Source organism: Panthera pardus, unplaced genomic scaffold (assembly GCF_024362965.1).
Source record: "Panthera pardus isolate Hobbes unplaced genomic scaffold, ASM2436296v1 HiC_scaffold_27, whole genome shotgun sequence".
Taxonomy (NCBI): domain Eukaryota; kingdom Metazoa; phylum Chordata; class Mammalia; order Carnivora; family Felidae; genus Panthera; species Panthera pardus.
This window is the reverse complement of record NW_026526843.1, coordinates 113,066,314-113,093,203: the sequence shown is the minus strand read 5'-3', so window position 1 is coordinate 113,093,203 and position 26,890 is coordinate 113,066,314. Positions and strand designations below refer to the sequence as shown.

General features: G+C 43.7%; 2 protein-coding genes across 6 annotated transcripts in view; one reads left to right on the top strand and one right to left on the bottom strand.

Annotated features, from left to right (window-relative positions):
- The window catches only part of BMX (BMX non-receptor tyrosine kinase), a 52,262-nt gene extending 42,412 nt beyond the window's left edge, over nucleotides 1–9,850 (top strand). For 3 of the 4 annotated variants that reach the window (XM_019417960.2, XM_019417959.2, XM_019417961.2), the window contains exons 17-19: nucleotides 2,698–2,816; nucleotides 5,618–5,775; nucleotides 9,382–9,850. In XM_019417960.2, coding sequence (XP_019273505.2) covers nucleotides 2,698–2,816; nucleotides 5,618–5,775; nucleotides 9,382–9,456 — 352 coding nt within the window. In that variant the 3' untranslated portion in view covers nucleotides 9,457–9,850. Of the gene's footprint in view, nucleotides 1–2,697; nucleotides 2,817–5,617; nucleotides 5,888–9,381 lie in introns of all 4 variants that reach the window. The other variant, XM_053891817.1, reaches the window with a different exon arrangement.
- A 2,155-nt stretch (nucleotides 9,851–12,005) lies between these two features.
- The window catches only part of ACE2 (angiotensin converting enzyme 2), a 40,538-nt gene continuing 25,653 nt past the window's right edge, over nucleotides 12,006–26,890 (bottom strand). The window contains exons 12-20 of one of the 2 annotated variants that reach the window (XM_019417964.2): nucleotides 24,958–25,056; nucleotides 24,131–24,253; nucleotides 23,565–23,737; nucleotides 22,051–22,109; nucleotides 18,028–18,128; nucleotides 16,682–16,798; nucleotides 14,693–14,887; nucleotides 12,822–12,951; nucleotides 12,006–12,472 (exon numbers count right to left, since the gene is read on the bottom strand). In XM_019417964.2, the coding sequence (XP_019273509.1) occupies nucleotides 12,843–12,951; nucleotides 14,693–14,887; nucleotides 16,682–16,798; nucleotides 18,028–18,128; nucleotides 22,051–22,109; nucleotides 23,565–23,737; nucleotides 24,131–24,253; nucleotides 24,958–25,056 (976 nt within the window). In that variant the 3' untranslated portion in view covers nucleotides 12,006–12,472; nucleotides 12,822–12,842. Of the gene's footprint in view, nucleotides 12,952–14,692; nucleotides 14,888–16,681; nucleotides 16,799–18,027; nucleotides 18,129–22,050; nucleotides 22,110–23,564; nucleotides 23,738–24,130; nucleotides 24,254–24,957; nucleotides 25,057–26,890 lie in introns of both variants that reach the window. The other variant, XM_019417965.2, reaches the window with a different exon arrangement.

Below are 26,890 nucleotides of genomic sequence, written 5' to 3'. Positions count from 1 at the left end.
AAGCGTTTATTGAGTGCCTGCTAAATGCCAAGGCCTTGTAGGAGATACTGACATAAATGGGATAGTACCTGCCCTCAAAATGGTCATCTTAGTCCCGAGAGCAAGTAGATTTCAAAACTGAGACAAAATACAGCTATAAAGTTGTGTCAATTCAACATAAACTCACATAATTCTGAGGAGGAATACAATTTCAAGGAGGTCTGCAGAGTTCACCAAGGCTAGCTTTATATTTAGCAAAACATAGCCCTAAAACACCATAGGACCATCTGAGTTTTGTTTTAAAGTTGTTTTTTTTTTTTTTAGTCATCTCTTCCCATAATGTGAGGCTCAAACTCACGAACCCAAGATCAAGAGTCACATGCTCTACCAACTGAGCCAGCCAGGCGCCCCAGGAGGATCTGCTTTTAAGTCTTCTCCACAATTCAATATTAGGAAGTGCTCCTTTTCTGGGACCCTCAACATTGTCAAGGTGTCCCTTGGGCTGTGTACTCCTTACCAACACTCCAACCACCCACACGCTGAGTCTCCTACACCGATACCCCAAATGTGTAGCTCTCTGAGCTCGCAGCCTCATAGGGCGGGGAGAAGCTCCCAGGACAGGGGGACTGATCCCCACCTTGTTCTCAAGGCGGGAGTATTGGCCGTTATGGCAGCATCCGGGGAATATACCGTCAAGTTCTTTCTAGCTCAGAAGCCTGTGCCTTACCTTGGTCCTGATGATCCAAAGGAAGGTCTAAGCCACAGGTGGAACCCAGTGCCAGCAGTTTCTGGATGTCTTGTGGTGTCTAGAGAAGCTGAGGGGGCCTGAGGAAAGAAGTATGGAAGGTGTTTTGTGTAATCCTATGAAAGTGTTATTTGTTACTACTATTAATATCTCTATTCTATTCTACTAATATACTCATATGTTAAATATATCACTAACGTGATATAAACATTAACATCATTAATATTTCCAAGAATGATTTTCAAAACCAGCTTTTCCTGACATTTTAAATTACAATACACAACTCTAACACACCTTGGATGTGTACAGTTTTCCCGTAAAGTATATCCAAAATTTCAGCTTCCATAATTTTTCTTTTCCTTTTTTGTTAAGAGTCATTATTCATTTGCTTTTTTCTAGGCAAACATAGAGGGCTCCCCTCTATTAGTTATACAAATAATATATGCTTATTGTAAGAAATAGGGCAACAGTGGCAAAAGGGAGAAGTAGAATCTGTCCCCCACCCCTTCACCTCATTTTCAGCACTAGGAGTAACTACGGCCAACACGTTTGATAGATGCCCTTCCATAACTAATCCTACGTATACCCAGTCACGTGCATAAATATGTGCATTTATTGTTTGTTCCCACAACAGTGCTGAAATAGATGAAGGGGATTAAGAGTATGCTTATCTGGAGGAGCCCTGAGTAATACATGGAATTGTTAAATCACTATATTGTACACCTCAAACTAATGTAACACTGCATGTTAACTACAGTGGAATTAAAAGTTTTTTAACGGAGTTACATTATATATACCTGCTTTTGCACGGCCCCATTTTCCATGGGCATTTTTCACTTTTTTTATTTTTTGGTAAATATAGAACTATCTCGTGTTTTTTGTTTTGTTTTTTTCATATAGTGTATTGTCAAATTGGCTTACATACAACACCCAGTGCTCATCCCGATATCTTGTTGTTTAAATGGCTGTATACTGTCTTACTGAATTAATGTATCATACCATATTTTTAAAGTTTATTTATTTATTTTGTGTGTGTGTGTGTGTGTGTGTGTGTGTGTGAGAGAGAGAGAGAGAGAGAGAGAGAGAGAGAGAGAATGAGTGGGGGAGGGGTACAGAGAGAGGGATAGAGAGGGAATCCCAAGTAGGCTTCATGCTTCAGTGCAGATACAGGGCTCAAACTCACGATCTGTGAGATCATGACCTGACCTGAAATCAAGAGTCAGATGCTTAACCGACTAAGCCCCCCAGGCGACCCTGGACCATATGATATTTAATTGCTTTTCGACATGTGGACGTTGAGGATGCTTCTATTTTTATCACTATTATATAGCGCATACCCTTGAATATATATTTTTATGGTCTCGATATCTCCATAGAATATTATCATCCGTCATTGTTTATCACAGGAGATTAGAAGCAACTTACAAGGCTAAACCATACAACCTTAATCCATAAGAGGCAATACTATTCAGTCATCAAACACGATGCCCCAGAAGAAAATGTGACCACGTGGGGAAAATATTCTTGATATGCCGTTGAAGAAAAAAGCAAACCTCAGTACGACAGAAAGCCAATTTTGTTCAAATTATATATAGAACAAAAGATTGGAAAGTATAAGCAAAAATGTATCTTGAATGGTAGATTTACAATATCTTCGGGGTGAGATTCTGAGTAATTTAACGTTTACGTTTTTGTGTTTTTCTATACTGACCAAATGTTTTGCATGCCGATGTTGGTATCTGCAAAGTTAGATATAATTTTTTAAAGCTTCCAAGTCATAAGCAGCCTTTAGCTACGCTACACATTGGAAGGAAGCAAAAGAACTAGAGAACCGAGGCATTCCGCTGAGACTGTGGGGGCTCTGTGACCTTAATCAGCCTGTACTGTCCCAGAGGCCATGGTGGCCAACAGGGGTCTGCTCATTTTGCACAGCCCAGCGACTTAAGGTCTGTGTTGATCCCCGCCCCCCACAGGTATGTTCTGGACGACCAGTACGTCAGTTCCGTAGGAACAAAATTTCCGGTCAAGTGGTCAGCCCCAGAGGTGTTCCACTACTTCAAGTACAGCAGCAAGTCAGACGTGTGGGCCTTCGGTAAGAATGTGGCCACACAGGCCCCAGCCCCATTTCGTAAACTGGCTTCCAAAACAGGAAACCGCAAGCGCAGCAACATCCATTTTTAGCAAAAAGCCCCAGCACTTGCGAAATTACCTGTACGGCCTGAGATAAGCAAGAGATCGAAGGTGATCGAGACCTTTCTCCTTGGGCCGGGGTCAGGATGTCTGCCCCGTATCGTAGAAAAATCTCCATCCCGCTAGCACCTTTGTATCAAATCATAGGAGATGAAAGCTCTTCCACTGAAGATTTCTAACAGTTCTTAAAGAGGAGCCATTGAAAACTAAAACCAGGTTTGCATGGAGTCCAAAACGTGGAAGGGCTTGAAATGTAGCCATTGACTTTCCGCGTGAAAGCGGCCATGCCGGCCGTTCCCTTCTGCATCCGCCTACTCTTTGGGCATGCGCGGGGGCAAACGCCAAACATGACTCGGTGCTTTCTTTGGCCTTTGCTAATTTCAACTAGGGTCCTCGTTAAAATTCATCCTTAGATCGAGGGTCAGCAAACCACGGCCCAGGACCAAATCTGGCGGCCTGTTTCCGTAGATGGACTTTCACCGGAGCAAGCCACGCCCATCCGTTCCCGCATTGTCTCTGGGTTCGTACTTGCTCTGTGACCCTTGACAGAAAAGATTTGCTGTCCCTTATTTTAGTAAAAGATCTATACTGAAATTTAGTAAAGGTAATTAGAAAACTGAAACAGTTCTTAAGTTGTGATTTGGTAGATTTTCTGGTATCTTTCCGCCTTGTTGGGAGTGTCAGGCCCGTTTACAATCATTGTCAGATGGATCCAGGATAAATAATCCAAACGATCATAAAGTTATTTATGGGTGTATTAAATGCAACTGAGCCCTGTTTCATGTCTGGCTCAGTCCATAGGCATAATCTGACTTTTTATATGACATCCAAAAGACTGCATGAATAACAGAAAATTTCGTTAGCCGTTTATTTTTCCATGTGCCACAAATTTTTAAAATAACTATTACTTTTGTAAAAGTAGTATCGTTCACTTAAAAAAAGTAATCCAATGTACACAGAAAAAAGAAAAACCACAAAGATAGTGTTTTGGTGAATACTTGATATCCTTTGGGGCTGACTACCTTGTAAAAATTAGTTTCAATCTCTTTGTGTCAATATGCCTTATGAAAGATGCTTTTAAAAATCAGTATCCCTACTCAGTAATTACAGCTGATGATTCACCCTGGGCAATACAAGTTGGCTCCAGATATTTTCTGGCTGTTTCCCAAAACTAAATCCCTTCTTAAGTAATTTGCCCCCAGTGAGGATATTCAAAATGAACCAGGGCCTCTGAAAGCAATTCCCAAAGAAGGGGTCCCACAGATATTTGAAGCAACGGTATAAGTGACTAGCCTCCCAAAGACAGAACTGTCAAGAGCAGTACACCTTTGGATGGTTGTGTTAGAAGGTTAGTTAAAAAAAATAACAGCCACGGCAACTTGTGACATCGCCTTATTGTAAACATTCTACATAAAATCCATAGCCCTAAAAGTGAAAGAAACTTTGAAGTTAGTACTGTGGTTACGGTTCTAGAATAATTTTCTTCCTTCTTCTGTATTTCGGGCTTGCCAAGGTTTTGAAGCTGGCTGGCTGCTGAAATTCTCTGGTTTGATCGGGGCGACAGCACCCTGGCCACCATTCAGGGAGCATTTAAAGCATCCTGGTGCACTCTATGTGCTCTGCATTTACTTATTTAAAAAAAATTTTTTTTTGAATGTTTTTGTTTATTTTTGAGACAGAGAGAGACAGAGCTTGAGCGGGGGAGGGTCAGAGAGAGAGGGAGACACAGAATATGAAGCAGGCTCCAGGCTCCGAGCTGTCAGCACAGAGCCCGAAGCGGGGCTTGAACTCAGATCATGACCTGAGCCGAAGTCGGACGCCCAACCAACTGAGCCACCCAGGCGCCCCTGTGCTCTGCATTTTTTATCCTATGTCATGCTTACAGCAACTCTGTGATGTACAAATACCCACATATTATAGACAGGGAACCTGATCTGAGAATGGTTAAGAAACTTGCCTGGCCTATAAACGGCAGAATTGAGCCCCACAGGCCACATCTAACGGACCCAAACGCCACCCTCAACCACCATGACCAGAACCCGGTGTTTTAATCTGGGGTCTGCAATGCCCTTGGATGGGCTTCAGTACAATGTGGACACCCAGAAACTGAACACAAGAATGCTGTGCGCTCACCTTCCCAAGAGAGAACCAATGGTTTTTATCAGATTCTTAAAAGGACACCTGACCCCCAAAATCTTAGGAACCATCAAGGCAAAAAGGAGGAATTTTATCCCTGAGTTTACCTGCGAATTTCCACGGGAAGGTAATTTGCGCAATGAAACCGTCGCACACAACTTGGCCAAGGCAGAGAGAGAGGGTGGGGACTTCGATCGCTCCTTCTGGTTGGAGCGGGCAGGGAGAGGGGTGTTGTCACGGCGAGGAGGGGACAAGGAGGCCCCAGCCGCCTCCCTGAAGCGGTCCCAGAATCCTGGCCCGAGTAACTCCCGCTGCAGCTGCCCTTGCCATTGACCCGTTTACCGGCAAGAACAGGCGCCTGGGTGTCAGGGAACCCGGAGAAGGCACCTTGGGCTCCAGAAGTGATGGCACAGTCCCACCCTCCATACCCTGTCCCGTTTCCCAGGGATCCCTCGCTCTGACCTGTGGCCCTCCTGACCCGGTGTGTGAGGCCCGTTCGGCAAACTGTACCTTCTGACATCGGCCCTCTTTCCTTTTTGTCCGCTGGTCGCCCTTCGTGCGATGCAGGGATCCTGATGTGGGAAGTGTTCAGCCTGGGGAAGCAGCCCTACGACTTGTATGACAACTCCCAGGTGGTTGTGAAGGTCTCCCAGGGCCACAGACTCTACCGTCCCCAACTGGCGTCGGACACCATCTACCAGATCATGTACAGCTGCTGGCACGAGGCAAGTGCACCACGTGGGGGAGGAGGAAGGCGTGTCAGGTGCACCCCGAGCGGCGGCCTGGGACACCAACCGGGCAAGGCATTTTTGAGGGAGAACACCTGCCGCAGAGCAGGTGCAATGGCCCCGGGGCCCTTTCCACAAGTGTTTGTAATTTAAAACGAGCAACGTAGCAATGCAGGTGCCAACGATTTAACAACTTCTATCCAGCACTGTTCGTAAATATTAACTCATTTATTAATCAGCCAACACGCTATGAAGTAAGCACTACCACGTCCAAAACTAAGGGAAGCGGAAACAGAGACCCAGAGAGGTTAAGTGACTTGCTCGAGGTCACCTAGCTAGTAAGAAGCAGGCCGGTTAGCGTCAGAGTCCCTGTTCTTAACCACAACACCATGAGGTCTCTCCTCACGGAGAGAGGCGGCCAGAAGGACATGGCATGCTTGGCTACACCGTGTTGGAAGGGCTGGGAGTTAGTTGGAAGAATAGGTGGGAGTCAGATCCTGCAGACTGAACGACAGGGAGAGGAGTGTGAGTTTTGCTTTTTATAGGCAATGGAGAGCCAGGGAAGACTTTTGAGAGTGCATAATAATAGGGGACTTCTAAGAATGGTAATCTAAAAATAGTTTGTAGCCATTATCTGGAACTGCCTATTGGCAGAGGGAGCAAATGCTGCATTCGTGTATTCATGCATTCATTTATTCATCTATTCACTGGTAAAAGGCAGATTGGTATCATGGTCAAGCATGTGGACTCTGGAGTCGGAATGTCTGGTTGAATACTAGCTGTGTGACCTTGTATAAGCCTCCTACCATCTCTGTGCTTCACTATAAAATAGCACTTAACACCTAGGATTATTGTGTGGATTGAACGAGTTAATATTGTGAAGTCCTTAGAACAGTGTCTGTTCTGTTGTGTATTCACAGAACCCCTGTGCACCAAGCACTATACTTGGTGCTAGGAATAAATTGCACAGATTTCCTCATTTCTTCTGTTGGAGCCTAGAGTCCCACATGGGAAGAGTTGCTGTCAGTATCACGTACTAATATTTTCTCACTTAGCCTAACATTCTCTCCTGGGATGTGGGCGCTTCCTGATTTTCCACCCTATGGCACTTGCGATGAAGCTGTCCCACCCCTCAGCCCCAAGGTGGTGTTTTTGGTGTTGAGAGCCTCGGGCAGCATGAGAGGATCGGGTGGGGTCAGAATAGAGTTAGCAGACAGGGTTTTTGAATTGAAGCCCCGAACCTGTCTGGCCCTTCCCACTCTAGCTCCTGGGAATTGGCCACACCATCGGATGGACAGGGAGCCCTGAGAAGGACTGAAATGCTTTCTTCTCCCAGTTGGTCCGTGAAAGTGTAAATTGTGGCAGAGTCCGTGGAGAGGGGTTTGCACCCAGACACTTTCCAGTTGCACGTTCTACATATGGTGACCGCTTTGTGCATTTTGGTCCCCAACTTTTTATATGCTTTATTTCACAATTTTTAGAAGAAGGTTCACAATTTTCATTAGATTCCAATTTATCTTCTCCATATTTCTTTGCACAAAAATGAGAATGTACGTGTGTGTGTGTGTGTGTGTGTGTATTTCCCTTTCTTTCTTACAAAAAAAGGAGCAAATTCCCTCCGCAGGTGTTACCCCTCTATCCATGTGTCTATTTCCCCACCATTTCACCAACACAGACCATTCTGGATCTGCCAATCTGATAGAGGAGAAATGGCATTTAGTGCAGCTTATAGATGTACATCTTTCATTACAAGGGAGGTACATTTTTAAGGGCATTGGTATATCTTTCTGAGAATTATGTCCTATCTTTTCCCTTTGTTCTGTTAAGCTTTTAGTTTCCCTCATCTTGATTTTAAAGACCCCTTTATAAATGAAAGAGATGAGTACTTCATCTGTGATAGTTGTAAATGTTTTCTCCCACTCTGTCACTTACCTTTTGATTTAATTTATGGTGGTTTTGTCATGCAAACTTTTTTTTCTTTAAATACAGTTAATTGTATCAGTATTTGCTTTTCTTGCTTCTGGAAACTGAGTTAAAGTTACATAGGTTTCCCCACACTCTGGTCATAATGGCATTCACTCAGATTTTCCTCTAGTATTTTGTGGTTTCATTTTTTTACATTTGGATCTCTGATCTAGTTGGTGTTTGTTACAGTGTATGGTATAAAGTATGGCTGCAAAGATCTTGTTTTCAAAATGACCACCTGCTTGCTGCACACCATTTATTACAGGACTGTGTCATCCCAGGGATAAGACCATCTAATCGTGTCCAAATATCCCCTAACATAGGCAATCTCTGTATGTATTTGGGGTTATTTGGGGACTTTCTCTTCTGTTCTCCGGTCTCTATTGATGTGCTACCACCGCATTGTTTTAATTATAGAGACTTTATAATACGTTTTACTCCTAGGTAGGCTAGCACGCTGTCGTTGCTGATCTTTTTAAATACCTTTCCTAGCTATTTTTGCATAGCTTTTAAATTTCGTTTAATTTTTTTAATTTTTTTAACTTTAATTCCAGTGTAGCTACCGCACACTAGCTACATTAGTTTCACGTGTTCTTTTTCCACACTTTAAAACTCTATGAACTAGAGAATGAATTTGTCCAGCTTGAAACACGCTTGTTCATATTTTGGAGGAGATGGTATTCAGTTTATATTTTTAACTAGGGAAATTTGACATCTCCGTGATACTGATTTGTCCTCCTCGAGAGCAAGCAACATTTTTCTATGTGCTCAGGTCTACATTTGTGTTTTTCAGCAGTGTTTAAAGTTTTCCTCATTTGGGGGGGTACACTTTTGTCTGTATTTTATTTTGGTGTTGTTGCTGTTATAAGTGGAGTGTTTCTTCCGTTGTGTCTTCTGACTGGTTCCTGTCTTTGTACGTGAAGGTGATTGATTTTCTATGTTAATTTTACATACTGCTCTCCTGAATTCCTTTCATTTGAGTTGGTTTGATGATTGATTCTCTTGGCTTTTCCAGGCATACAATTGTATCTTATGCAAATGAAGATATCTTAACTGTTTCTTTTTCAATTCTTAGGGCTCTAGTTATTTTGTCTTTAGGAGAAATGTCCATAGCGTTTCCACAATTAAAAAGTCACTAGCTTTACAGGGTGCCTGGGTGGCTTAGTCGATTAAGTGTCTGACTTCGGCTCAGGTCATGATCTCACATTTGTGAGTTCGAGCCCCGCATCGGGCTCTGAGCTGTCAGCACAGTCTGGAGCCTGTTTCAGATTCTGTGTCTCCCTCTCACTCTCTGCCCCTCCCCCGCTCACGTTCGGTCTCTTTCTCTCTCTCAAAAATAATAAAATAAACACTTAAAAAAGTCACTAGCTTTAGGACTGAGATATTCATATCTTATATATATTAATGTTTATTTACTTATTTTGAGAGAGACAGAGAGACAGACAGAATCCCAAGCAGGCCCCATGCTGTCCATGCAGGGCCAATGCCAGGCTCGATCTCACGAACTGTGAGATCATGACCTGAGCTGATATCAAGAGTCGGACACTTAACTGACTGAGCCACTTAGGCGCCCCTTATATATTTTATTTTTAATCATAACTTTTATAAACTAAGCCATTGGGGTTTTCTTTTATTTAGCTTCCAGAAAAGCGCCCCACATTTCAGCAACTCCTATCTTCCATTGAACCACTGCGGGAAAAAGACAAGCCTTGAAGAAGAAATCGGGAGATCTCATGAGAATGAATGTAAACGCTGGCCAACATCTTCATTCTTTTTAAGGAAAGTAGCAAGGCACAGACAATGGAATTTAGCTAGTTCTTCTTAATAGTCTTCTGCATGCTGTTTGTTATATTATGTAGAAATGAACAAGGTGAAAAAAAAAAAACAAAAGATTTCCTTGAGATTTAGGTCAAATTAGTAATTTTGTATATGCTGATCTTAATATTACACTTCCCAGACTATAGCCGAAGCACATTTTCTGATCGTGATATAGACAGTGCGGACCATGTGTAAAGATGGAACAGAATTGACAAATTCTTTGTTGGATATTTGTTCTTTTCCTTATATTGTCACTGTCATAATTAAATGTTACTAATGAGTACCAAAATGTGGACATTTGCCTTCATGTTTCAATGCTGTCAAACTTTAGCATGTCTGAGAATCAAATGAACGGTTTATTAAAACACAGATTCCTTAGGAACTACCGCAGGGATTCTGGTAGAGCAACTCTGAGGGCAGCCTAAGAATTTGTATTGTTAACAACCTTGCGGACGTTCCTGTGCAGTGGGGCATCATTAGGTGGTCCATAATTCAACCCAAGTGACCCAACCCTCCTCTGATTTCCAGATTAGATCACTGATTCCTTGTGTCATGTATATATGCCATGCAAATATAAAACTAAAATAATATATTCAAGAATACATTAAATGCATTTCCACGAAGAGCAAATTTTAAAAGGTGCTAAGGTAAATATGATGCCTTTTCCCTTAACCTTAATCCTTATCGATTTTGATTCCCTGTAACCATGGTCTTATTTCTAGAAGTAAATGTTGCCTTCTAATAATTTTAAATCCTTGGATTTGGGGCTCTGGGGCTTCTGGCTAGTTTGGTAACTGAAATGTCTATTTCAGTCTCCTATCTTGACACAAAGGAACAGAAATACTATTTCAGTTTCTCATGGCAATTGCCAAAAGGTACTTCTGCTTTAAAACTATTCTGGATGGGGGGAAGGGGGGGCACCTGGTTGGCTCAGTCAGTTAAGCGTCCGACTCTTGATTTCGGCTCAGGTCATGATCTCATGGTTCGTGAGTTCAAGCCCTGTATCGGGCTCTTCACTGACAGCATGGAGCCTGCTTGGGATTCTGTCTACCTCTTTCTCTGCCCCCTCGCCCACTTGCTCTCTCTCTGTCTCTCAAAATAAATAAACAGATAAATAAATAAAACTATTCCTGGGACTCCCCTCCTTCAAGGCTTCCTGCTGAACCCATAGGTTTTCATCTCTCTTGAACTATGTCACTGTCTTTTCTGTAACGTCAAGGAGGGTTATGTGGAGGCACAATTACGATGAAAAGACACCCTAATTAAACCCTGCTACTACTCTCCAGATGTAGATTAACCATCTCCCTTAAGAGACACTCATATTCTTTCTCATCCCACTGACTCCATCACCTCCCAGCTCCTTCCAATGATCCCTCTTGGTTGTCTCTTCGCATGTAAATACTGCTTCCTGTATTTTCAGAAGAATCGACTTTTGATAGCCGCTTTCTATTATTTCACAGAGGTGCACAAATCTCAATTTATAATGAGATGGAACTTTAAAAATAACCACTAGGGCATTTATACATTCAGCGAACATTTCTTTAGCAGGTACCGAGTGACAGATTCTTTCCTGCTCAAGGGAAAAGAAGGAACAAGTAACACCATCCATGTTCCTCAACGGGCCCTCTTGAGGGCTGTTTTCCTTTCTTCTCCTTATGTTTATGTGTTTGGGTTTTTAAAAACAATCTTTTTTATAACAAAAGTAATATATGCTTATTGCAAAAATTCAAACAATACAGAACCATCTACCATGAAAAGAGCCAAAGCCTTGCTCAGAAGCCTGGCTCCAAAAACCAAGGGAAGCAAGATATGGAGATACCAGTAGAGGTTTATAAGAAAATAACCCCAGTGATGCTAGAAGGCACCAAGTAGAGGAAGAATACTCATACCCCAGAAAACATACATCATCTTGAAAATGCTATTTAACCGTGTTTAGTGGTGATAGCTAGCATTTACTGTTGGTGTTTTAAACCAGGGGACTGCCTACATGCTCTTGGAAGTGAAGAAAAGGTCATCCCCCCTTGACTTGGCTCACTGACCCACCCTAACCGTTATCTCCATAGAATTTGTTAAATAAAAAGTTACTCTAACATTATGCTGGCCACCACAGGCAGTGAGGTGATGGGTAGAGTTTGGATATTTTAATCTCTTTTGAATCAGTCTTCAGGTATGTAGAGGATGGTGTGCTCAGAATGGGGCTGGGCTCTGAGATAAAGAAAAGGAGTGGTAGGCTTGGTTCCTAACCTGATGGTGTAAACCATCTTAACATGCCTCTTTCTAGACCGATCTGATAGCTGGTTTGTACAATAAAGCAATTTAAGAAACTGGGACACATCCCGAGACATTTGAGAGGTCAAGGCTTCCCAGGGAGTCAGACAGCAACTTTGTCCATGGAAATGAAAAGCAGAAGCCCCAGCACATATGGACACGTCAGACTACAGGAGTGTGGATCTAGTAAGTATTTATTGATTGTCTGCTTTGTGCTCAGTACCACTCAGACACTGGGTGAATGTAAGATTGAAGACGTTGGGTACCCACTTCAGAGGGTGACATTCACCTGAGATGTCTAGTCACTCCACAAGAACGACAGAAGTGAGTTTCTATCAGGTGTGCTCTGGGGGGGGGGGGGGGGGCTCCTGGAGGCCCCTGGGGCTAGTTTTCTGTTGTCAGGGAGATGAGCAAGCCTCTTGGAAGTGAGAAGGCAACATGTGTAAACAGCCGATTCTTCTCTTCTTTAGACATGGCAACCCGAAGAACACGTGGTCCAGTCCAATCATCACTGTGGGCAAATCACTACAGTACTTAGATTAAGTTAACGTGAAAAGAGCGTGTCAGCCTTTATACTTGAAATAAAGTGAGCAGTGTGTGCCGTTCTGGATCCCTGCCGCTCTGCCAGTTCGCGGACACTGTCCTGAAAAGCGATCCATCCAGATTCCATACAAGGCCCCAACACTTGCTTCCCCCCGTACAGCACCCCCCGTGCAGAAATTCCAGCCGTGCAACAGACATTCCCACATCCATTACCCCCAAACAGCCACCGAGGCCAAAGACCCCTTTTTTCTATTACTCTCAAATATAAACAGAAGTCAAATCCTGAGGCAGAAATAAATACTGAAAGCAAGTGAAGATGCCCTCTCTTCAGGCCTGTCTCCTTGGGACAACCTTTCCTGAACAGAGCCATGGTTTTGATATTTAATGACATCTTTATAATCTCATATTGTCAGTGCCATAAAATTAACATTTACATACAATGAAATCACCTCAAGAGGAAATAGATTTTCCTAAAATGAAGTCTGAACATCATCAGCATGTTGGAATCCTGGATTATTTTCTCCTTTACTCAAGTCCACGGAGGCGTAAGGATTTTCTTCACTTCTTGCTTGATTGTTCCTGTTAAATAAAGTGTAGTCAGTCACCTTAGTATAGTGATGTTGGAATGACACCGCCTCCCTTGGACCCCACTGCACCCAGGCATCTTTGACACTTCAACATCGAATGGCTCATTGGTGAATCAGTCCCCTCCTGACGGGCTGTGAACACCTAGAGAGCATTAGATTCATTCCCTTTGCCCCACGATCGGTTGGCACGATAGCTGGCAGAGCGTGGGAGACCGCCGAGGGTTCGTGCTCTGGAGTCACAGAGAATGAGCCTCCGTACCTCAGTTTGCCTACTTAGAAAATGATGGCAAGCAGGCAAAGTCAACAAAGTAGGTCTAGCACAGTGCCCACAGTACCTGGCATACAGTCCTCAACAAATAGAAACCATTATTATTATTTTTACAAAGTGGTTGTTTAGCCAATTGCCCCATTTTAAATGGCTTCCCTACTAAATTATCAACTTCCAAATCGGAGGGCAGCTCTGTGGCCCAACAAACAGCTTTGGAAACTGGGTGTATATCCTAATGTGTTACTGACTAACCGTGTAGATTAGAATTACTTGGTCTCTCTGAATCCCAGTTTGATATGTACATGAAGATAATTAGATAATTACATATTTACGTCCTACATTTGCGGAGAATATTAATGCATGAAGAGTACTGAGCAGGGTAACCAGTCCTATTTTTCAGGATACCTTCTAGTAACACAGCACATGGCATGAAGGAGGGTCCCCAAATAATTGATTTAATGAATTAACTTTGGAATAGCATCTCACATGCAAAGAATGCTTCTCAAACCATAACGTGCATACAAATCACCTGGGGGGAGGTCTTACTAAAAATGCAGATTCTTCCCACAGCAGGTCTCCTAGAAACCGATAATTGTCGTTGGCTTTGGGAAGGGAACTTGAAGGCAAAAGGTGACAGGAAGATTCTGTGTATCCTTCCGTATTTTTAAAATTCTAACCATATGAATGTATTCTATTTGATGCTTAATTTTTTTTAACTGAAGCTATTTTAGGGAACTAAATTCTCTACAGAGAAGAATTGAGCAAAACAGACCAATGCATGTAAAAATTCCGTCATGAGCATGTGTCAGCAGCCTGAAGTGTGCACGGAGTTTTGTTAGGTGCTATAAAGTATTATTAACCTTAATTACATAAGCCCAACGGAAGTGATTTCTCAACATCAGAAAAAAACATCTAGTGGCAGAACAAGACTATAAATTGGGTCTTTAACAGTTTGAATCCTCAATGAACTTGGATCTTCAACTCAGGAACAAATTAGAAGGTGCGTGGCCCATGGACTAAGGGATTAAAGGGTGGGAGTTTGAAGCACATCTCACAGCTCATTCTTGAATGATTTCACCATTCAAACCATCACTGAGTCAGTCTCTGAGGTCACTTCTAGACCAAGGAAGACTATGAGAGAAAATAATTCCCTGAGCCTGCCCAGCCCCGCTGAGTCTGCAGGGCCTCTTGGCAGTAAGGAGACGAGGCTGTGACCAGGATGGAGTTTACCAGGCCATGCTAGGAAACCCCAGGATGAACATCACCTGCATGTCAGTGCTTGCTAGGAAGGCCAAGTGGTGATGAAATCTGGTAAATTTCTAGGGGATGCATCAGAATATTTAGGCGCAAAATGGTCCAAATAAGCAATTGGCTTGTACAACCTACCACTTACTGCACATTTTCCCATTAGTTTTCCCTAAACCTTTCTGTTTTAAGATAGGTAAGTCTAGGAAAGGTCACTTACTTCCTTCGATTTCTGATCCCGGAGACGATGAGCAGGACAATACCAACCACTACCACACCCATCACGACCCCAAAAACAATCAGCCATATGGTGACAGGTGGCTGGTAAGGGGGTGACAGAGTTGGCTGAATACCCAGAAACTCCAGGCTGTTGTCATCCAGGCGGAAAGCATCATTGATACGGCTCCGGGACATCCTATTCCCAAAAGCAAAACACTTAGGCAAAACAAAATTGCAATTTTTTACTTCTTATATCATTTTTTCTGAAAGGATTTGATAGGCTTACCCTAAGAATGTACACCTAGAAGAGTGATGAAATCAAAGCAGATAACTGGGTCCAACGACAGATAAGAGATCTGACAATCATGCACCTTTCCTATCTTGCAGCCTAGATTAGGTCTGGCAACAGCTTCCTTGGGTTGTGAGTGTGGAAACGTGCAACTGGCTGGCATTTGTTGATTTGTTACTGCTGTGTTGTAAAAGCAAAGTCAACATATTTGGCGAGAATTTCCCTTCTGTCAGAGTATGTCTACGACGACTTTATATCAAATAATGGAAAAGGACAATTGGCCGCATCTCTTCTACAAATCAGTCGGGTCCTATACCCAAGTCTCGACTGTTGTGTTTTCCAAATTAAAGGTGTTGACCTTTGGAGGCAGGGGAGGAACACAGGAAAGGGGCCTTCGCCAATTTCTCCAGCACTGGGATGGGATATGGCTAAGTTTCATAGAGCAAAAAAGGATGAAGAATTATTTTAAAAACCAAAACTAGTGAACTTGAGAATTTTCTGGATTGAAAACCAAAGTGTCTGGCAGCCCATCCTCCTACCCTTGGGTGCAGTGCAGGTCAGGAGGTGAGAGGGAGAGCGGTCAAAGCAGAATGAGCCGTGTAACCCCTGGCAACCTCAGCCTGAAAGTGTCTCAAGTCATTCTGGAATTAGGAAATTTGAGGTCCCCTACAGCTCACAAGGAGGGCTGGGCTCTCAGGATGACCTCAGCTGGCACTTTTCCCCAAGACAGAAACAAGTCATTCGGAGGCAGGCCGTGAAGTCTCTGGGCGTGGTTGGGCCGTACACCCCAGCTAGGCCAGATTTTCCAGGCACACTCTGCCCAGCAGGTCTTGGAGTTGCTTCCAAAGATGAGCAGCAGCTCAAGGGGGCCACCTAGCGAGCTCCCCCACGGAAGTAGGTACCTTAGCCTTTTTTTAGTGACACAGATGAGGCACATGGGGCATATCGTTCCTTCTAGACGCTCAGTGCTCATAGCAAGTCCGTCTCCTAGTGTGGAGGCTAACCGATGCCTAGGGAATCTTATTCTTGCCTACCTTCTTTCAGACTCGGCTTACTTAAATGATTCCTTCATCCAAGTCCCTATAGCAAGTGATGGCAGTATGTGTCCGTGTCCCTTCTGCACTTCACCATGTTCCATGCATGCAGGCCGGACTTTCTTCAGCCAGTACCTGCGGCCTTTGCCCGAGAGCATTCTCAGGCCACAACGTGCTGCCCGGCCCGCAGGCCAGAAATGCTGGGGAGTCATGTCACCTGTAAGCAATTCTCTCAACCAACGACCGGGGGAAGGTGGTAAATAAATACCCCCAGCGCTGGTGGGACGATTCAGGTGTACACTCTGCTCGGTCTCCCAGAATTCCCCGGCAGAATGGAGCTCGAGCTGCCCACAGTGGCCACTTGCTCAATAACATGTCATTTATTCTTTTTCTTCCCTGCTCTGTTACCTGTGCACGCTTCTTTCTCAGAGCTTCCGGAGGTCACCTCCCAAATAAACTAGTTACACGCAAATGTTGCTGAAGGGCCCCCATCAAGAGAAGTCCCTAGCTGTGCGATCCTTCTGGAATTAACCCCCAAGATTTGAAGCTCGACATGAGTCAGAGCAGCGCCTGGCACACAGTAAGAGCACACTAACCCACTCGCTATTGTTGTGCTCACACTTGTTAGCCCCTCGCCCTCAGGTAGTTTGTCAGCAAGTAAAGTCACCTGATGGCCTCTTCGACTTCACGTCTAGGAATGACGTCAGACACATTTTTTGATGCAGTGACAAAGAAGTTGAAGGAGATCCTTGGTTTCAAATTGCTCACCCACACGTTATCCTCCCTGCGGAGAAACAAAAGAAACATCTTCCCTTGTGGCCCAGAGGACACAATACAGACAATGGGGGCTTCTCCTGCTGGTGAACACTGCCCAAAGCACATGAACTCCATGACATAAGTTGTGACGACACAGTCTAGGCACTATTCTGACACCGTCCCTGAGCTGAATTTTCTTTCAATGATAGAAAACGTTCAAGCTGAAAAACGGCAGGTGAGCCAGTCCGGACGGACGGGCAACCTGGGCCTGTGATAGACACCGTGGTGAACAGCGATGGCTCAGCACCGTGAACGGAGGCGGTGCGTCCGTGTCCTCTGGCCTGCTCCTCGCAGCAAAACTTCTCCCACTACAAACCGCTGGGGGGAAGGACTGGGCTTTATAGTACAGCATGACAAGACTGTGCACCCCACCCCCCCGGCTGCCATGGTGATCCCGGCAAAGCCTAAGGCAGATCTTGTGGCTCTGAGCCCTTCTCACTCAGAAAAAAGCCAAAGTCCTTGGAATGGCCTATGAGGCCCACGCGAACTTTCTTCTCCCTTTCCCTGTGCCCGCTCCTGCCCTGGCCACACCTTCGACTGGTCTTCTATTAGCTCACTGCCCCAGCCCCACTGGCCTCCTTGCTGTTCCTTCAACAGACGAGGATATTCGTTCCTCAGAATCTTTCCACCCGCTATTTTCACCATTGTCTGCATCGCAGGTGCTCTCTTTGCCGTAGGTGTTCGCTCAAATAGTAACCAGGCCTTTTCTGACCATTGCAGGTAAAGCTGAACTCTAGACACACACACACACCAGCACTCCCTAGCCCCCGGTGTGTTGTAGTTTTCTCTCTGGAGCTTGTCACCGTCTAAGTGTGCTATATTTCACTTACATGTTTTGCTGATTGTTTAACACACACAGAAAACATAAGCATTAGAATCCAAGTTCAATGAAAGTAGAGATGTCCACCTTTCTTTCAGTGCTGAGGGTGGAGGGACCATTTGGTGAACGGAAAGGGAAAGGAAAGGTGGAGAGAGCAAGGGAGGGGAGGAGGAAAGAGAACAGTGCACTTGCGATCTGTAAGTCAAGTAAGTCACAATCATCCCTGAATAGAGTGGCCCAAATTCCAGGATATCGGAGAAGTTGCAAAGTTGTTAGTTATTAATTTTACTTGAATGAAGGTTTAAGCATAATATCTTCTCAGACCCAAGAGAAAGACAAGTACTGTAATAACTTGAGAGCACAGCAAATCAACTCACACAAAAGGAATCGTCTGGTTTTTGACTTTGGAAAAATATTCTCTCATGGCGTATGCAACAGATGACCGGAACAAGTACATTTCATTGTCATTCCATTCATACTGCAAATTCAAAAGAAAAACACTGCTCAGTAGGGATCATAGGATACATTCAAAACTTGACATTCCAGAGGCATTATTTTTAAGATTTTTTTAAATGTTTATTTATTTTTGAGCAACAGAACGTGAGTGGGGGAGGAGAAGAGAGAGAGGGAGACACAGAATCCAAAGCAGGCTCCATCCAGGCTCTGAGCTGTCAGCACAGAGCCCGATGCGGGGCTAGACCTCACGAACCGCGAGATCATGAACCGAGCCAAGTCGGACGCTTAAACGACTAAGCCACCCAGGCACCCCCAAAAGCATTATTTTTAAATTTTCTACCACTCCAGAGAATCTTGCTATTCATTAAGCCAGTGACCTCGAACTTGTGTGTGCACCGGCACCACCTGGAAGGCTTGTGAAACCACTGAAAACTACTTAAACCACCGAATAGTGGGCCCTGCCCTCTGGGTTTCTACTTCAGAAAGTCTGGGAGGAGACCCACGAATTTGCATCTCTAACAAGCTCCCAGGTTCTGCTAATGTTGCTGGTCTGGTGCCCGCGTGCTTCAAGGACTACGTTCATGGATCCTTTTACTTCAGTTTGATAGAAGCTGAAATAAACATCCTGAGGGCAGGTTTATAGATGGGAGTCATGAGAGTTGTGGGCTTTGATAAAGATCCATGTATTGTACACCTGAAACTAATGTAACACTGTATGTTAATTATACCTGAAATAAAAAATAAATTTGGGGCGCCTGGATGGCACAGTCGGTTAAGCGTCTGACTCTTAACTTCAGCTCAGGTCATGATCGCGTGGTTCGTGGGCCCAGCCCCAACCCATGATCTACGCTAACAGCTGCCGAGCCTGCTTGGGATTCTCTCTCCCTCCCTCTCTCTCTGCCCCTCCCCTCCTCGTGCTCTCTCAAAATAAATAAACTTAAAAATTTTTTAGAGTTTTTTTAAAGAAATAAAAAAATAAATTTAAAAGAGAAAAAATGTTGGGCACCTGGGTGGCTCAGTCGGTTAAGCGTCCAAATCTTGATTTTGGCTCAGGTCATGATCCCAGGGTTCGTGGGATCAAACCCTGTGTTGGGCTCTGTGAAGCATGGAGTCTACCTGGGATTCTCTTTCTCTCTCTCTCTCTCTCTCTCTCTCTCTCTCTCTCTCTCTCTCTCTTCCTCCCTCCCTCTCTCAAAATAAATAAATAAACACTTTAAAAAAGGAAAAAGAAAAAATGCCCACGTATTGCTGGAAAATATGCAGAGCTTTTACTATTTTTATAGTAAGTTCTCGGATATGCACAAGTATAAAAGAAAAAGAAACTTGAAATTTAAAGGAAAAAAATTACTCTTGCACACAAGGTAATTTGTTCTTGTTTTTCACTGCCAAACAAAGAGCTGGTGTATTTACATAGTCCACGAAAATTTGCTGAGAAAAAGAAAAAAAAAAAAAGCATTCACTCTTTCCTCCAGTAGCTGGCAGTAGAGATCAATGAATGGCACAAATTTTGCCTCTTTTCCTTCCCTTTTAGAAAAAAACAATGACAACTTTCACAAAAGAACTGTTACATTAACTTCAGCTTCATACCACTCAGGTAGAAAAGCTGCTTTAATAGTAATGATAATGTGGGGTGCCTGGGTGGTTCGGTCGGTTAAGCGTCTGACTTCAGCTCAGGTCATGATCTCATGGTGTGTGAGTTCGAGCCCCGCATCAGGCTCTGTGCCCACGGCTCAGGGCCTGGAGCCTGCCTCAGATTGTGTGTCTCCCTCTCTCTCTGCCCCTCCCCTGCTCTCACTGTGTGTGTCTCTCCCTCAAACGTAAATAGACATTAAAAGAAAGTAATGATGATGTTATCAGCATTATTATAGCGGTACAGAATAATTAGTATTCTGGTTACTATTTCCATATTTAAAAAAAATTAAAGGCTGAGTTCTCAATGCCAAGGATCCAGTTGGACTTGTCCTTGCAGCCACTTGAACTGGGCTGATATTCCGGCCCTGATATGCAGGTGTGCTCAAGTGTGGGGCTGGGTTCATCAAAGCAGCCTGGTTCTCAGTGAACCGGCCTCAGAACATCACACCATCAACCCCTCTGAAGACCATTTACCAATCCCTCACTGCATGGAAAGAGAACATGGGGAAAAACGCCAAGAAGATACGGTAACTGAAAAGGATTCTGATTTCCTGGATCCTTTCAAGTTATTAGGGCGCCTGGGTGGCTCAGTCGGTTAAGCATCTGACTTCGGCTTAGGTCATGATCTCGTGGTTTGTGAGCTCAAGCCCCACTTTGGATGAGCTGGAGCCCTGCTTCAGGTGAGCCCCACTTCTCTCCCTCTGCCCCCCCCCCCGCCCCTTGCTCAATTACACCCTCTTTCTCTCAAAAAATTTTTTTAAAAAACCAAACATATTAAAAAGATAAGTAATTAAAATGTATTAGGCCAAGGAAGAGCTACTAAAAAGATGACAGAGAAATAATCCCATTGATAGTCAACAATGGCTAAGGAATAGGAACTTGAACATTTAAAGTTTGGGAAGTGGTGCACCTCTATTTTGATTCTTTCTTAAAGATTGATTTTTTACTCCTATGTTATTTGTATTTAGATGTCTTGTTTATCCATGAAAATTACCCTGCAACTACCGGGGAGCCTTGGGCAGTATTTAATTTGTCAGGCAAAGTAAGGGGGGTAGAAATGCAATCTCTATGAGATATGCCCAATGCAAGTCAGTTTTCTACAGCGCCCTGGACTGCTCCATCCAGCAGTCCCCGGCCATCCCCTCATCCTGCACGGCCTCCCGTGCTCCCCATCCGCCTGGGACTACCCTCTCCTCTCCTTTTTCCCAGTCAAAGCCACCGCTTCCTCAGACTGGCTCTGAGACAGGTGCTCAGCCGAGCAAGAGCCGCTGAAAGGAATTTGCGCGCAGGCATAAGTAATTTGGCTTTCCGTGAAACATCTCGCTTGTCCCCAAATGCAGCTCTGCATCACTTGTTCTCAACTTTGGCTGTAATTAGAATCACGTCGGGGGCTTTTAAAATGCTTGATGTCCACCCCTTGATGCTACGCCCCAGAACCATTAAGTCAGAGTCTCTGGGAGTGGGACTCGAGCTTTAATATTTTTTGAACATCCTGTATGACTCCAGTGTGCAGCCGGGTTTGAGAAACTGTGTTATAAATCAGTGCGTCCCAGTCTTATGTATACAAACCATGTGGGGGCTTGTGAAAATGCAGATTTGGATTAAGAAGGTCCAGGGTTTGAGCCTAAGATTCTGCATTTTTTAAAAATGTTTATTTACTTATTTTGAGAGAGAAAGAGAGAGAGTGCACGCATGAGCAGGGGAGTGGCAGAGGGAGAGGGAGAGAGAGGCAGAGTGCGGGAGCAGGGAGGGGCGGAGAGAGAGAACCCCAAGGAGTCTCCACACTGTCAGCACAGGGCCTGACCTGTGAGATCATGACCTGAACTGAAATCAAGAGTCGGACGCTTAACCAACTGAGCCACCCAGGTGCCCCAGATTCTGCATTATTAACAAGCTTCCAGAATATGGATGATTAACTAAAACAGAACAAAGCAAAACTATGTACACTACTTCTAAAAACAATCTCTTAAAATATAACCTTGTCCTCTTCCTCAAATACAAGTAATGGTGATAAGAGTGAATTAAGAGGGTGGACATTTGATATTTAAGATTGGATGTTTTCTCATTGATCTTCATAACACCTTGAAAATAACCAGGAAAAAGTAGACATGATCAATCCAATAAGGACTGTGTTACTAAAACAACAACAAAAACAAAAAACAACACCGAGAGCCGAAATCCAGAAACTGGAGCTTATAGTTTTTAAGAGAAACATGTGGCCTGTCTTCTTTTAGACCACAGGGAAGGGACTTATTGGCCCCATTTAAAGGAGTCCGTTAAGAAGTAATGGACACACTGTCCAGAATACTCACTGCTTTGTCTCCAAGAGCTGATTTTAGGCTTATCCTCACTTTAATGCTTTGGTCAGCATCTGATTAAAGCGAAATCATAGACAGTTGGTTACAGATGACAGACTGACCACGTGCATTTATTTCCTTCCCCTCCCAAGATTCCACTAAAGTGACAGTAAGGGAATTTTTTTAACAGGTGTAAATACACTTTTGGAAAATGAGAAGTCATGGAGGAGTGTTAAGTGCTTTCTCGAGGGTCAGGAAGCCAGGGCCTAATGTGTACGCAGAGGCAGTACAGAGCCACAAAGTCCCAGAGAATCCCGGAGAGGCTCAGGGGTGGGAACAAGAGATCAGACTGAAAACAAGGGCAATGGAAGCGGAGGCACGGTTAAAGCCACGTTGGGGCACAGCGGATCGTCCCAGCCCATGTGCTCTTGCTTAGAAAGTCACTTGGAAGCTCTTGCTGCAGCCCAACAAGAGGAGATCCAAGAAAGAAGACATGGAATCCAGGAAGCAGTGGATTCAACCCACGAAAGCAGCGAAAAGACGGATGACTCGGGGTGAAACCGTGGTCCCGACTGAGAGAGAAGAACGTAGGACTCTGAGAGGAGAGTCTTGAGGGAACCAATGGGACTGAACAGAACGGGCATGTTGGACTCCCTGGAAAAGAGAAATGCAACGTTGATAGCAAATTAGACATGAAGCAAATAAGGCGGTAGAACCTCCAGGACAAACAAAAAGTCACCTAAGACAGGATTTAAAATAGCATATTACTTGGTTCTTCGGGCGTTATGATGCAAATACTGAGAGTTTCTTGTAAAACCATTATTAAAACTTTTACTGGGAAAATGAGGAAGGGGGGTGAAGAGCAGGCAGAAGGGCACATCTAAAACTGACCAGTGAAGAAATAATATAAACAAAAGGTTCAGAAATATGAAAGTAACTGCCAGAAAGAAGAGATAATAACATTAAAATTGATTTTAAAAATATTTGCCTTTTAAGAGCAGGATTCAACTGCAGTGGGTTGGGGACAGTCATACTCTTTTATTTTAAATATGGGGCTAATGAAGCAGACTTGAAAGAGAAAGAGAGAGAAGTAACTTTCCAGTGGAAAAACTATTCCCAAGACCTAGCCCATCTTGCTGCTGCAGGATTTTTTACAATACCCAGGATCATTGTCTCGCCGCTTCGAAGAATGAACAGTGGACACAAAATGAGCAGGAGGCAAAATTTATTAGAGTATAAGATCAGAAAGGAAGAATAGTATAAAAAAAGAGAGAGAAAATGTGTGTGTGTGTGTGTGTGTGTGTGTGCACGGCATGTGTAGTTTTCATCATGCCACATACATAGTAGGTGCTGAACAAATGTGTTTCCTCCCCAATAAAATGGCAGCTGCCACCACAGCACGGTCAGAAGCAGGGTCTACACAGAGGGAAGACATACTCAGCTGTGTCGTAGCCCCATGAGATGGGCCAGAGGAGACTAGGGGAAGCAGAAAGGGAGTCATTTGCAATGCGTCAATTCGATGTACTCACATGGACGCCAGTCAGTGTTCCATCCCACAAAAGAATTCCTGTTCTGCTCTTTCAGCCAGGTAAACAAGGGCTCAAAGTACTTGAGCAGTGGTGTTACATTCATATTCTTTTCTCCTACAACATGTTCCAATGCTAAGGTCCAGGGCTTTGATTTTCCAAGGGTCAGCATTTGGCTACATGAAAAAAGAAGAGGGTGGGCTCAGGGATTTTAGAGGGATTTCAGATGTACACATATTTACACTATGATCTATCATTTCTCCTCTTTGGCTTGGCCAAGTTTGCTCCTGGCTGGTAAGAAAATAAGGTGGGTTAACGGATGTATTCATCCTTCGATGTCTTTCCTTCCAATTAATACAAAGGGGGCTCTGGAGGTGTGATGTGGAGAGAGGAGGTAGACTGTCCAACCATCACAAGGCCTAGGTTCCTGTGTGACCATAAAAGAAACATTTAATTTGTGGATGAGGACATTTTGAGGCCAAACATTTTCTTTTTAGAACAAGGAAATCAAATTCAAACATAGGCATGAAAGTGAGTAATATTGGGGAGCATTTTGCAGTATTTCTTACAGCAGCTTCTTCCCGGCTTCACTGGAATTTGAGATATCACATTTGTGCAGGGGACCTTCATGTTTAGCTATTCGACAAAGGGCTTCTTGAAACTGGAATTGATAAATGGTCCTTGTGTAGTATCTGTAAAGTAGACAAAGACACAAGAGAGCAGTCCTGTGTTTAGTCCCTTCGCTAGATTCATAGATCAGGGCATATATTTAAATTCTGAGGCTCTATTAACCAAAGAGATACTGGTCCAACCTCTTTCTCCAGAAAGACTCAAATATGAGCCCTACAGACTCATCATAACCTACCTGTATTTAGGTATCAGCTGATTTAAAAGGCAGTATTATTTTGTTAAATGTCAGCTCACATTTGTATCGTGTTTTACATATTGATGGCCCTTTCATATAAATAATGCCAAGCAATCCTTATGGCAAGTCAATAATATTATTTCCACCTTCCAAATGAAGAAACTGACGTTCAGCAAATTCAAGATCTGGGGCTTATAGGTGAAGAACATAGGTTTTTAGACTTCACATTAAAAATACTCTATTGCAATCACCCTGAACACTGCCAGCAACAAGAAGACAAACAAAGATAATTTTATTTTCCCCAAGGATACTATAAATTCCTTCATGGTGGAGAAAAGATCTCACACAAGTTTTATTGGACCCAATAAATCATATTGCATTAAATTGAATTGAAATTGATGATCTGTTTTGAGGTTCTAGGGGGAAGGTAGGTAGAAAGAGTCATACTTCAGAGGTCCCTGTTTCTTTGCCATTAGCACAGCTGTCCACAAACCCTGGAAGTTAAACAGTCAGAAGAAAACTGTCATTTACCTGATGAATGAGTAATCATTAGCAACATGGAACAGAGATGCAGGATCACAGTATGTTTCATCATGGGGCACAGGCTCCACCACCCCGACTATCTCTCGCCTTTGGGGTAAAAAACAGATAGATTAGCCGTGGGTGACTCATCACGAGAAGGTACAGTTGGATGTAGTCAGTGTGATTTCAGCAGCCAGTAGTATTTATACTGGAATTGGTTGTCAGGTGAAACGGAAACAATCCAAAAAATTACAGAATAAAGCCCTTATATGGTTATTTCTTCCTTTTTTTTTAATCCATCCATCCAGGGTATACCATTGGAAAAGATCTGCATCTTCAAAACACCAATTTAGTAAAGTGCATTGCATGGCCGAAAATGTACAGCGAAAGTCTTAATAATCCCTCTTTGGCACCACATTTTATGTGTCCTTGGGAAACAGAATTTTGTAAAATTGACATCTTAGTTATTCTTCAAGGCTAGCTCGAACGCCCCCTCTTCTTCTAGCTCGAACGCCCCCTCTTCTTCTAGCTCGAACGCCTGCTCCTGATCGCACCCACCTGCCAGCACAGTGAACCCCCTCCAGCTCCCTTAGCCTTCCCTAGCTGTGCTCCTTTGACATTTCGCTCTCTGTTTTATCATTATTCACATACAGCTCCTTCTTGCCCTAGAGACTTGAGCTCCTAGAGCGCGGGGCTGTCTCAGTTATCTATTCTGGCTCCAGTGTCAAACACGGTGCCTAATGCTAAGGAAAAAGTGCGTGTATATTTGTTGAATTAGTGGAGTAATTAATGCATAATGAAGGAGTTTAAGGTTCTGGTTCCATTTATCTTTCAAAATAAACCTTTAAGAGGGATCAAAAGCAATTCAATCAGGAAAAAGGTAGGGAAACCATGTGTTTGGCATTATTTAATCTTAATACATTTGTCCTTTCTGATTGTGGGATGATTACAGACACAATTTCGGTAACACCCAAATGCTAGAAACAGTTATTATCACTGCTGCCTCCTTTCCTCCCAAGTAGGATTTATGTTCACAGAGAATCTTGGCAGAAGAGTGCCACTGACTGAATCTTACGGGTATGGGACTGAGTGTTATATAGGTAGATCTTCACCGCAAGAAGGAAAAATAAGGGGGCATCTGGATGGCTCAGTTGGTAGAGCATCTGACTCTTGACTTTGGGGTCATGAGTTTGAGCCCCACATTGGGAGTAGAGATTGCTTTAAAATATTGTTTTAAAGACAAAGAAAACAAAGCAAAATAATGGACAGGAGTCTGACTAATAGAGACTGGGGAAAAGACTCTTTCCCTTCCTTCCTTCTTCCTTGCTTGCTTCCTTCCTTCCTTCCTTGGCATCTGTCCTCTTTTGTCATTCTTTCATCCCAAACCCATTAGCTCATACCTGTGTGTCCCAGGCACTGTGCAAGGGACTTGGGCTACAGTGATGAAGAATGTAGTGCTAAAACTATTGAAAAGGGACCACTATCTGTTGCCCAAAAGTGCCAGGCTCTTGCTGGCCTGGAATTCTCTCTGTTCCTTCCACACACACCTGGTTAACTCTCGCCTCCTTTTCAAAGCTCAACTTGGATGCCTCTCCCCATGTGACCCACCAGATTGGCCTCTGGATCTTGCCTTGGATGCTCATGGATCCCCCTACACCCATGTTGCCATGGTTTCATTTTCCACATCCCTCTATAGAGTAAAAAAAAGTTCTTTGAAGTCAAGGAGAACATGTGAAATGATCAGCATTGGATCTCCAGTGCTTTGCCTAAAATAGCACAGTTTAATGGGTGACCCAGCACTTAAGAAGATACAGGATGAGAAGTTGTGTCACCTGATCCTGCTTGGGGGAGGGCAGAGCCAAGGAAATGTTATCTGAGGAGAAAGCACCCAAATGGGGACTTAAAAAATAAAAAGGAGGGGCTCCTGGGTGGCTCAGTTGGT